The 12,492-nt window shown below is 35.0% G+C and overlaps 1 protein-coding gene across 2 annotated transcripts in view; it reads left to right on the top strand.

Moving 5' to 3' along the window:
• Nucleotides 1-12,492, top strand: part of WDR72 (WD repeat domain 72) — a 203,859-nt gene that overhangs the window by 102,572 nt on the left and 88,795 nt on the right. The window contains exon 15 of one of the 2 annotated variants that reach the window (XM_037054671.1): nucleotides 8,799-9,430. In XM_037054671.1, coding sequence (XP_036910566.1) covers nucleotides 8,799-9,430 — 632 coding nt within the window. Of the gene's footprint in view, nucleotides 1-8,798; nucleotides 9,617-12,492 lie in introns of both variants that reach the window. The other variant, XM_037054670.1, reaches the window with a different exon arrangement.

Genomic DNA, 12,492 nt, shown 5'->3' with positions numbered 1-12,492 from the left:
AAAATTCTACAGAAAAGTTAATAAGTGGCTTTTGTATAATTGAGTATAATTTTTGGATAAAATTAATAAAATAATACCCTTTCTACCTTTAACAAAAATAAACTTCAGATGAACGAAAGTTTTAAATATAAAAAGAGTATTGGAAGGAAATATATAGTAATATTTTTACTAATTGGGTTGTAAAAGGCCTAAGAGTAACAAAATGTCTAAAATAAAAATAAAAATATATAATTTTTACTTTTTAAAATATTAAAAATTATATTGTAAGCCCCAATCTATAAATTTCAAACCTAATAAGACTTGAAAATTATTTGTAATATATCCAATACAGGATTAATATCTTTACATATAAAAGGGCTCTTACAAATTGATAAGAAAAAAATAAATAGGAAATTGTGTAAAGATTAATACTTATGTCACAAAAAATATACAAATAGTCCTTAAGGTTTTTTCACTAAATACATCAATGCAAATTTTCTATTAACAGATTAATAAATATTTTTAAAAGCTGAACTCTCTAACGGTATAGCAAAATAGCATATACATTTACTTTTGGTTGAAACGTGTTTTGAAACAACCTTGGTGGTGCACAGTCAACTGTTTAACCAACATTTAAAAGCACATAACTTTTCACCCTGAAGTTCTATTTTGAAGAATTTTAAGAGAATCAGAAAAGTGTCCTGGTTTTCAGACAAGGAATAGAGAACAGTAGTTTTCATTTGTGACCTATAGAGAAATGACTTACTTATAGAACACTTTTGCTCTTTTCCAAATTACCCCAAATTCTGCATCAATAAAATTTTGAGGAGATATAGTTCAAAGTCAAGGCAGTGGCATCCAAATATACAAGGAGCCAAGAGCAGGGGCACCCTAAGTGAAGCTCTGGGTAGATGGGAGCCCACTGACAAAGGCAATCTGTTATAGAACAGATTGACTCTTGACTGACCCTTTAATTAGGTGCTTAAATAGGCTAGTGTTGTGAGACACTTATTTTTCATTTAGGGGACAGTTTTTTAAGTGAATTTCTCTGGTCACACAGAGGTTAGAGATGAGTTTACGGAAATGTACAGAACTAACAACCAAGGGCTGAATCCCAAGTTACCCTAAACAAAAGTTTACTTAATAATGATTTTTCAAAATGTGCTGACTTTTATTTGTTATTTTTCAAAAAGACCTGGAATAACATCTTCGATCATTCAACTGAATAGGTACTAGAGAAAGCATTGAAATCAGTACATTTGTCTTCAATGTTTATGTAACTCAGCTTATCCAGCACTTTAAGCTCAATGAAGTCTTGCACAAAAATCTTCATACTTTATGAAATTTTAACAGAACAAATTCTTGCTGGTGTAAAGCACAGAGATTGAGACAAGCTCAGCTTTTGGAGACTGGAGTCGAAGAAACTAAGGATGCCAGTACATATGATGATGACAAAAAGTAAATGTTGGGAAAAAATTAAGATGTCATGAAACATCCAAGGAAAGCAAGATTACAACTGGAAGGGGAAATTCAGAAAGGTTTGTGAGGTTAAGTCTCTTGGAAATGAGCTCTCTTCAGGGGTGAAATTTCTGTTGATGGGTGTCAGGGCATTCTCAGTCTCAGAAGAAACAAAGAGCCAAAGAAATCGAGAAAGGTTGAAAGGCCAAATACACTATTAACAGTGGAGTAATCAGGCAGCCATGCCAAGCACAGACTGCAATTAGGAGAGGAGGGTGGGGAAGAATTCCAGTGAGAAGAACTAGCCTGTGAACTGCATGCTTCCGGGACTCTGTCTTGCTCACCATTGAGTTTTTCACAAACAGCACAGCAGGTGCACATAGTACATGCTAAGTAAACATTTGATAGATAGATGGATGAATGAATATTAATAAAATGTGAAGGTGAGGACTTGGTGTGAGAGGCATTGAAGAAAAGGAAGCAGAAAATAATATCCAGAGTTAAGCCAGGTTCACTGGGAAAATACTACCGGGAAAGTCAGGAGATGAAGTAAACTTTCTTAGAGAGGAGGCTGGGATTGCAATAACTGTGGTTTATAGGCACGTTTCAGATATATTAAAGTTAAATTTTTTTTCTGACTTTTCAGTATGTTTTCCTGTAATTTTGGTGAAAAGCATCAGCTAACAAAGAATGTGACGATAAGACAATATAAAATTCTGATCACAAATCTAGAAGGATATTTGCGGTACCTGTGACTAAATGTCACTTTTTCTGACCTCCAGGGCCACGTTTAAAATAAGCCTCTCCCGTGTTGCAGTGGAGTAGAAATGTCACGGTGCCTTGTACCACTTCTCTGTTTTCAGGGTAATGCTGTTTTGTCTAAATGGAAGGAAATGAAAGCCCTGCTAGACTGAAAATTAGACCTGAGCACCTCTTCCTTTGCTAAGGCACCGAGAATATTAAGCAGTGATGGATTTGCCTTTCGATAGCCCACCTTGTGGTGCTGAACTTTTTTCATCTTACCTCTAAAAAAAAACTCTTTCTAATGTTACAGTAAGAGATTTGGATGCACATATCTTAAGAATTATTCCTAGCTTTTTCTTGGTGAAGTGGTGAGAGTAAAGCTGAAGTTTACTTTTATCCGCTTTTTGTCTTAGAGGGAAACTGCTTTCATTAGTTTGCCAGTACTAGTTTATGCATTTGTTTTTCTGGGTGTGTAGGAGCCATAAAAAGCTTTCATGAATTTTCATAAATACTATTATTTGTAAAATAACTGATTTGAGAAGTAGCCAAAGGAATCAGGCATGAATCCCGCTCTCAAAATAACTCATACCAGAAGATGGAAGATACAGTTCCTGGATTTAACTCGCTTCACCCTCTGGAGAAGGTTAAAGATTCACCAGGCTACAGGTAAATTGCTGAAGAGTTGAGAGAGGAGAGAGACTATGGGACTAGAGTGGGTAAGGATGCAAACAACAGGAGGTTGGATTTGGGCTGGAGCCTGAGGAGGGTGACTGTTAAGGTAATAAGTTAGAGGCAAAGGCTCACATGTGGGAGTAAGTCAAACATGCAGGAGGGTCAGTAAGAGAAATCTGACCAAATGAAGGAGGAGGGATAGGAAACTTATACAAGAAAGGGAAAAAAAGATGACTGGACATTTGGGTGTGGCAACTTACTGAAACTGGACTTCATTCTACAGGCATTTAGGGACTTTAGAGAATCTAAAAGCAATACACTCAAAATACTTGTCTAAACCTACATTACTCTAGCAGTGCTGTGCCAGTTGGGTTTGTAGCTGACAAGTAAAGATGTTCTGTTTAAGGCCACACTGAAATGATCCAGGACCCTAGAATCAAACGGTGAAAATGGGGAAGGAAAGAAATGTGCAAAGGAAGTGTTTTCCCTAATATAAAGAAGATCTCACTCAAATGGATGTAGAAGTTTTTATTTCTTTTCAATTATGTGATCATTTTGTCCAGTATAAAGCTAACAGGGGTGCAGCAATAAGAAGAATATAATATTGATACATACTACAGCATGAGTCTCAAAAACAATGCCTAAGTAAAAGAAGCTAGATGCGAAAGTTTATATCAAATGATTTCATTTCTATAAAGTGTCTAGAATAGGGTAATTCATATAGACAGAAAGGAGGAGGGTTTGGTAATAATTTTATATGTAATCAGTTCATTAGTGAATATTCTCATGACTTTTTCTTCTTTATATATCTCAGTAATTATGATATTTCATAAAATAAATGCTTAGCTACTGAGGACCTTTTGGATATGTTAAAATGAGAAATAAGAAATATTATTCCAGTCTTTAAGAAATCTGAGTGGGCCTTGGCTGGTGTAGCTCAGTGGATTCAGCAGAAGCCTGAGAACCAAAGGATTGTGGTTTGATTCCCAGTCAGGGCACATGCCTGGGTTGCAGGCCAGTTCCCAGCAGGGGATGCATGAGAGGCAACCACACATTGATATTTCTCTACCTCTCTCCTTCCCTTCCCCTCTAAAAAGAAATAAATAAATTCATTTTAAAAAATCTGAGTGGATAATATCATCTGAAGAAATGTCAGAAAAAAATATACTTGGAATCCTTACTTGGCTATTTGTAAAATAATTTTGAACAAGTTTCTTCTCTGTTCTTCATTTTCTATTCATTAAAGGAGAAGGGGTCAGATTAGATAACTGCTAAACTCGTCTTGCTCTAACGTAACTAAATAAAATGTTATCTATTATCTATATATTTTCTCACTTAGTATTTAAGTATTTGTACCAGATATTATTTGCACAAAGTCACAAAAGCGAGAAGATGAAGGTAGTTTTCAGCAACAGTTTCCCCATGTGCATTTCGTGGTTGTGGTAGGGTGGGCAGGTCAAATCCTTTACAATAAACTCAGTGAGGGATCCACTATGTTTTCAGAGAGAAGTTTTATCAGAACAAGTTGTTAGTGCATTTCTACCTTCAAAAGCACAAGGTAAAACCAGCCTTATTTAACCATTTTGTCTTTCTGAGTCAGATAGAAAAGGAAGAAGCACAAGTTGAACACAGGATGAAAGGAAAAAAACGAATAGATTTAAAAATAATAATGGTGTTAGACTTATACCTTCAGACTTATTGTGTTTTTTTCCTTCAAACTTTCAGGTCATTTTGTTTTGTCTTGTTATATGTACACCGACTTGTTGAGAGTTTGAATTTTGTGTTGCTAACTTTAGTTTTACTCGTTTCTCCTTGACTCTTATGGAGAGTAGAGGAGTAATTGCCCGCTGGCCATCTGGAATTCCGCTTGCCTGCTTTCTGACTCAGTAGCTTTCCCTAAAGTCTGCCTGCTCCAGACAAAGAGCTCAGCTCTGGGGGCCTCTCCCTGCTGTCCACCTGCTGTTTGTAGCATTCACATGCAGATGCGTCAGTGCCATCTCACTTCCCAGCCTCACCAGAGTCTAGAGGCTGGGATGGAAGGCTGTCCTTTCCTGCTGCTCTCCAGCTGTCCCCGCTGTAAGCAACACCTCCTCTCTCACCACAGCCTAGAACGTCAGAGAGTGGGAGTACAAGGGGTGTGATTCCAGGGAAAAACCCAGCACCTCCTCTAGGAATACAAAGCCTGGATGGAACAATTTTGGGTAATTATCTGTCAGGCAATCATAGAGCATTCTACAAATAACATGTGAACTAATGAAATTTATACTTAACCTTTACATGGGGGCGGGGGGCAGGGCTGGGAATATAAGACAGAAAACTGTACTTGAACAAGAGTTAAATAAAAATAAAAATAAAGTAAAATAAAATGATGTTAAAAAAAGAAAAATCTAAATTAAATTTATTGGGGTGGTATTGGTTAATAATTATACGTCTCAAGTATTTGCAGTAATGTATATTAGATGAAATACTTTTGTATTTAATAGTTTGTCTTAGGCTTTTTATTATAACAAGATTGAGAAATGTTTATGAAATATTTCTGTTATAATAGTTTATCATTCTAAAAGTAATATAATTATATTTATATTTTTGCAGAACATAATTCAGTCATTATTTACCAGGATATTTTCAATAGAATTCTTGTCCAAGGAATATATTGTATATAGGTAACATAAATGAAAATAAACATAAGATTTACTATACTCTTTGTAAACATCAGTACATATTGTATATACCCAATCTATTACATATAAAAACTCAAAAATATTATAGGCTTTTATTTTCATTCTTTGTTACTTATGTCAAAATAATGGTAAAACTCTTTTTAAAGTCCTTGATGACATGACTTTAACAATGTATTCACTGTTTTTAAAGGAAAAATATTCAATGATGACTGGCTATAATTACAACATGTAATCAGTTTAGTATATTAAAATATAATAATAGTTTATACTTATAATCTAAAAGAATTTTTTCCACATGGGAAACAAATTTGCATTATGTTAAATAAATTTTAAATAGCAATGATGATTTAAAAAGGATCTACAATGTCCAGTTTCCCCTGAGGCTTATGTGACCATGTTTCAGGACATGTTAATTCGCAGTGGTGCAATGGGCCTATTGTGGCTACGGAGATCACACAATAGAAAGATGAAGCTTGACCAGGCAATGTGTCATATTTCTAGAATCATTGTTATGATTTTCACTGCCCCAGTAATTGAAGAAGTCTAGACACAATGGCCAGAGAAGATTATAGCTTTGGAGAAGTATCAGTGTATAGGAGAGCTTAATGAATGGTTTACTTATTATTTTGTATGTATTAAACATTACATAATAAAATAAGTAATTTTTTTAGTAAACTAATAGGTAATGAATGGTGTTAACGATATTACTACCTTAGTTTCACTTCTTGATTACATCTGGTTGTAAACATTTTTTCATATTTTAATTTGAATGTTATTCTTTGTATCTTGCTATTGTTGCTATTTGCTCATTTTCAATCTATGCAGTTTTCTTTTTATTTCTGATGTGAAGAAATTATTTATTAATAATTATACTGCCCCAACTGGTGTGGCTCAGTGGGTTGGGCATTGCCCTGCAAACCAAGAAGTCACCAGTTTGAGTCCAGTCAGGGCACATGCATGGTTTGCGGACCATGGCTCTGGTTGGTAGTGTGTAGGGGCAACCAATTGATAGATGTCTCTCTCCCTCCCTTTCTCCCTCCCTTCCCTTTCTCCCTCCCTTCCCTTTTCTAAAAATAAATAAATCAATGAAATCTTAAAAAATTATATACCAGAAAAATGTATTTTTTAAGTGTATCCCATTTTGGTCTTGTATTGTAAAATTTTTAATATTTTTAAATTTTCTTTTTTATGATTATAAAATATGTCATCACTGCAAAAAATCCAATAACTAAATAAAAAACAAGAAAACTCTAAAGTATAGAGATTATTTTAACCTTTTCTTTCTAATTAATAGTTAATTAGACATTTATAGTTATTATACTTAATAGTTAGACATTTTAGTGCATATCTTTCATTAATATATGTGTATATTCTATATATATTTATATATGCCAATATGTAAAAATATCAATACATTCATACACACATACTTTTATTAAAAGGGATTTATTTTTCTGCCTTATAGAATACATTTTTCCAATAAGTATAGTTACTATTTTTTCAAAATATTTAAATGGTAGTCTATTATATACATATGCTAATCATTCATTGAACAAAAATTTATTGGCCCCTTAACAGTGCTGTATAGCAGCATTATTTTATAGTCACTGGGAATGAGGAAATATACAAAACTCCTGCAAAGGCTGAGTGTGAATGCTATTGGGGAAGATACACAGTAAACAAATAAATATTTTATATAATATAAATACCAAGAAGAAAAAAATCAAGGAAGAAGCTAGAGAGTAACAGGTTGACATAAGGGGATATGCTGTTTTAGGAAGGCCTTATAAATGAGCAGGGACTAAACTGAAACATGAGAGTCCACCATGCCAGTCTTTAGGACAAACTCATTTTAGGCAGAGAAAGTACAAATGCAAGTTCACAAGGTGAGCCTTTAATAAAAGCAATTTGATATTAGTTAACATTTAGGTTACTTTCAATTACTTAAAGTTTTAAACAAATTTGAAGAGACCATTCTTGCCATTCTGGCAATTTGATATTGGTTAACATTTAGATTACTTCCAATTTTAAACAAAATTTTTTTTATCATTCTTATCTGTTCACATTTAAATTCACTCAAGTTCCTACTTAGCATTATTTTATTTTATTTTTTTTATTTAATTCTTGTTCAAGTACAGTTTTCTGTCTTATATTCCCAGCCCTGCCCCCCTCAGTGCTCCCCACCTCCCTCCCATTTCTGCCCCCCCACCTTAGTTATTGTCCATGTGTCCTTTATACTTGTTCATGTGAGTCCATCCCCTTTTCCCCTGTGATTCTCTCCCCTCTCCCCTCTGGACCCTGTCAGCCTGTTCCGTGTCATTGGTCATATTTGAGTTTCATTGGTCATATTTTGCTTGCTTATTTGTTTTGTTGTTTAGATTCCTGTTAAAGGTGAGATCATATGGTATTTGTCTTTCACCACCTGGCTTATTTTGCTCAGCATAATGCTCTCCAGTTCCATCCATGCTGTTGTAAAGGGTAGGAGCTCCTTCTTTCTTCTGCTGCATAGAATTCCATTGTGTAAATGTACCATAGCTTTTTGATCCAGTCATTTACCGGTGGGCATCTAGGTTGCTTCCAACTCTTGGCTATCGTAAATCGTGCTGCTATGAACATTGGGGTGCATAGGTTCTTTTGGATTGGTGCTTCAGTGCTTCCTCCTAACAGTGGAATTGCTTGGTCAAAAGGCACGTCCATTTTTAGTTTTCTTAGAAAATTCCATATTGTTTTCCATAGTGGTTATACCAGTCTGCAATCCCACCAACAGTGAACTAGGGTCCCCTTTTCCCCACAACCTCTCCAGCACTTGTTGTTTGTAATTTTAAACAAAATTTTAAACAAATTTGAAGAGACCATTTTTGTTAAAGCTTTTCTAAATTCTTGCAAGTGTTCTAAGTGTTCTGCTTAATTTTTATATTTGGTTTTCCCGTGTTGTATGTCTTCATGGCTATATTGTTAGGAAGATATGAAAATGTATATGAAATGATGTCAATCTGATACCACCTTACTCCAAACATTCTAATTTGTATTTTTAGAGGAAGAACATAAGTTTTACAAGTGAAAAAGGGTTTCAATATATTAAAATATAAATGTAATTTAGAGGGAAATTATTGTAGTTAAGACAAAGAAATGGAAATGACTTGCTTTTACTTTGTACTACTACTTAATACTTTCTGTTCATGTCATTTTGATATTATGGGATCTTTAATAAAATCATTTAAAAATAAGAACTTTGACAAATAAAGTTTTTTTTTTCTTTGTTAGGTCGCTGATGCCAAGTCTTTCTCAGGTCCATTTAATGTCTTATCTGTGAAGACAAGATGGAGTAACATTGGCTTTCATATCCTTCTATTTGACTTGGAAAATCTTGTGGAACTTCTGCTGTCAACTCCAATCTGTGATAGGGACCCTTCAAATTCATTCTATGGTAGTGAGATGCTGAGAAGGGCCAAAAGTACAGTAGAGAAGAAAACACTGACGCTGAAAAGAAATAAAACTGCCTGTGGTCCCCCCTCAGCAGAGGCACAAGCCAAGCCTGTTAGTGAAACCCCAGCCCAAGGAGATAATTCCATCATCGTTTCAGAAGAAAATGATGGCATTAAAAGGCAGAAGAAAATGAAGAGCTCCAAAAAGACACACTCTACATCATCAAGAAAAGTTGATGCCAACCTCATCATCGATGCAGCCAAATTGCTCCTCTCTTGCCTCTTGCCATGGGGAGTGGATAAAGAATTAGACAATCTCTGCATTAAGCATCTCAATATTTTGAAGCTCCAGAGTCCAGTTTCTTTAGGACTTGCTTCAAATGAAGATCACTTCTCACTGATGCTGCCAGGCTGGGATGTATGCAATGCGGAAATGAAAAAAGACTGTTCAAAAGGAAATTTGTTTTCCAGGAAAGTTTTGGACTTGTCAAATAAGTATACATCCACTCTTTCAAGTCAGGCCCAGATGCCAAGAGAACTGGAAAATAACTGTGATTCTTTGCATGAGTCAAACACTATAGTTTATTTATTGAGAAGACTATTTTTAGTTAACAAATTAGTTAACATGCCTGTAGAATTGGAGTGTGGAATTGATAGGTAAGGCATGCCCAGAGATTTTGACTATTCTTAGTTGTGGCATTAAAAAAGTATCATTATTGGCGATATTCAACTCTCCAGCTTCTCTCCTCTCCTCTCTTCCTTCACATGAAGAATAAATATGTAACAATTCCTTTACCTCCAAACAAATTTTAGAAAATATTTTTTTCAATTTTGGGTTTTGAGGATGATTTCAGCAATAGGTCCATGTTTAAAATTTATTAATGCAACAAATATCCATAGCTCTCAAAATATGTTCCAAGAAAATCAGAGTGGTGGATGCTGAATGATTCAATAGATACATAAATAAATACAACCTTGAAATCCATTGTAATTGCTGTGAATTAGTATGAACAAAGAACACTTCAGTAAATGCCTATGATGACATATTTTATATATCATAAGGAAAGGAAAAGTTTAAAAATTTCATACCTCAAATCTCACCATTTAATTTATACTTTGGCATATTAAAATAAAAGAGGCCATCAGTAACTAATTTATAGAAAAGTACAGTTTAGTAATAATAACTATCATTTTTGAGTGTTTAATATCTACTGGTCACCATGTAAGCCCTTTAAATACATGATTTTATTTAATATGCACAGCAAAATTGAGTTATAGGTACTATTATTTTGCTCATTGTAGAGGTGAGGATATTGAGGCTTATGGAGAGAAGATACCAAACTCAAGATTAATTCAGCTTCTTAGAGTCTGACTCAAGGCTGACCACCAGTCTAATTCTAGAGCCTGATTAATTACTAACTTTGATTCTGAGTATGAACCCTCTTTCACTGCTAAAATTCAGTGTAATTTTTCATAGTCTGATATTAGAATATTTAATTCAGTTCACCAAGTGAAGGTGTCCCTAGCACTAGCTTACACGGGAAATGCAAATAAATTTCTCATTGGAATATAAGTGCATGTAAATGATATAGACAATGCACATGAAATAGGTAGAAAACATTAAAGTAAGGTAAGAAAACTAGGAAAAACATTTGTTGTACAGGTTATTATAAGTGGTCAGTGTAAAGAGAATAGTTAGTATGAGGTGAAACATCTAGAAAGCCTCCACAGAAGAGACACTGTTTGAACTCCCCAACACATGGTGGTCAATGGTCCTTGACATTTCTGTTCTTTGATAAGAGCTCAATTCAACAAATATGTGTGCCAGGCACTATCTAAAAGAGAGTTTCTGCCCTAGGTGTACCCACGGCCTGGCAGCAAAGCCAGTCCATATGGATTAAGTAAGGTTCAGTATCACGCTTCCTTCCGTTACAATGTTTTGTGCCACTGGAGTGTCCACTTTCTGTTTGTGGGCCTAATAATGAGAAAGCAGAGTGGTAAATTTTAGTACTTTATCATCCTCTATTTTATTCTATTTATTTTAATTTCTTTTTAATTTCAGATAGGCTTCTTTTACTTTTCTTTCTATTACACAGAAAATTACATAGCACCTAAAGTATGGTTTCAAAAAACTGCAGTCAGCCTGGAGCCTGAAAACCTAGGAATGAATCCTGATTCTTTTTGTTTTGTTTAACTAGCCATGTGGCTTTGGACAAGTCACTCAGCCCTGTGGGCTTAGCTTTCCCCTTTCATAAAATGAGGTGGGTGGGATAGGTGATCATTAAGATTTCTTCAAATTCTTTTTTAAAAATATTTTTGCTGTAAAAATATTCCCTTTATTAACATTACAGAAGGAGGGGTACATTTAAGGAACTAACAATCTGTATGATAATTAGCTTCCAGTACTAATATCTTTCATTTTGATTTCAATATTTCACATTTTGGTTTATTAATATCTTAGAAGAACATAATGGCCTCATATATTGAAGCCTAATTCCCTTGGACTATTTTTACCTGTTTTAGCTGTTAGGATAAGCACTTGTGCATGTTGGGGTGAGAGCTGAATAGCCTTTCTGAAATGGCACTTTGCTCTCTAATTTCCACTCTGGAGAAAATTCTAACTTGAGATTCCTGGTAGGACAAGCTTTCTTTCTTTCTTTTTTTTTTTTTGAATGGTCTTTTTTAAATATATATTTTATTGATTATACCATTACAGTTGTTCTATTCCCCTCCTTCATTCCCCTCCACCCGGTACACCCTTCCCCCACTATTCCCCCCCTTTTGTTTATGACCACGTGTCTCAGGTTCTTTAGATTCTATATTTCCCTACCAAGTCATGAAATCCAAAGACCTACATCCGAGATTGATTTATCCAGCAAAGCTTTCATTTAGAATGGAAGGACAGATAAAGTGCTTCTCAGATAAGGTCAAGTTCAAGGAGTTCATCATCACCAAGCCCTTATTATATGAAGTGCTAAAGGAACTTATATAAGAAACAGAAGATGAAAAATATGAACAGTGAAAGGACAGCAAACTCACAGTTATTAACAACCACACCTAAAACAAAAGCAAACCAAGAGGACAGCTATATCAGGAGTGGAACCATAGAAATGAAGATCACATGGAGGGTTAGCAAGAGGGGAGTGGGAGGAGGAGAAGTGGGGAGAAGGTACAGAAAATAGCATAGACAGTAGGTAGAAAATAGACAGGGGGGAGGGCAAGGTTTCTTCAAATTCTTACAAACCGGCTCCTAACAAAATACATTTATTTGCCTAATTGTGATCCTACAGAGCAGGTGAGGAACTTTGTTATTGTTTGCCGGTGGGGGGGTGGTGGTGGGTCATTCTGAGTTTGCTCCGGATTACAGAGTTCCAAAGTACGGGGTGTGTCCAGAACCCTCTGGGGGAGATGATGGGCTTTCACCACACCTTCCCTGAAGTGACCTTAAAATCATTACTGTACTTTGGTTAATTCTTTGCAGAATTCTCCATTAAAACAAGTTATTGAATAGAGGTGTCAGGATTAGAGATTGG

Source organism: Sturnira hondurensis, unplaced genomic scaffold, assembly GCF_014824575.4.
Source record: "Sturnira hondurensis isolate 20B ecotype Veracruz unplaced genomic scaffold, ASM1482457v3 Scaffold0008196, whole genome shotgun sequence".
Lineage (NCBI taxonomy): Eukaryota > Metazoa > Chordata > Mammalia > Chiroptera > Phyllostomidae > Sturnira > Sturnira hondurensis.
Note: the sequence above shows the minus strand (reverse complement) of the source record. Positions and strands in the feature narration are given on the sequence as shown.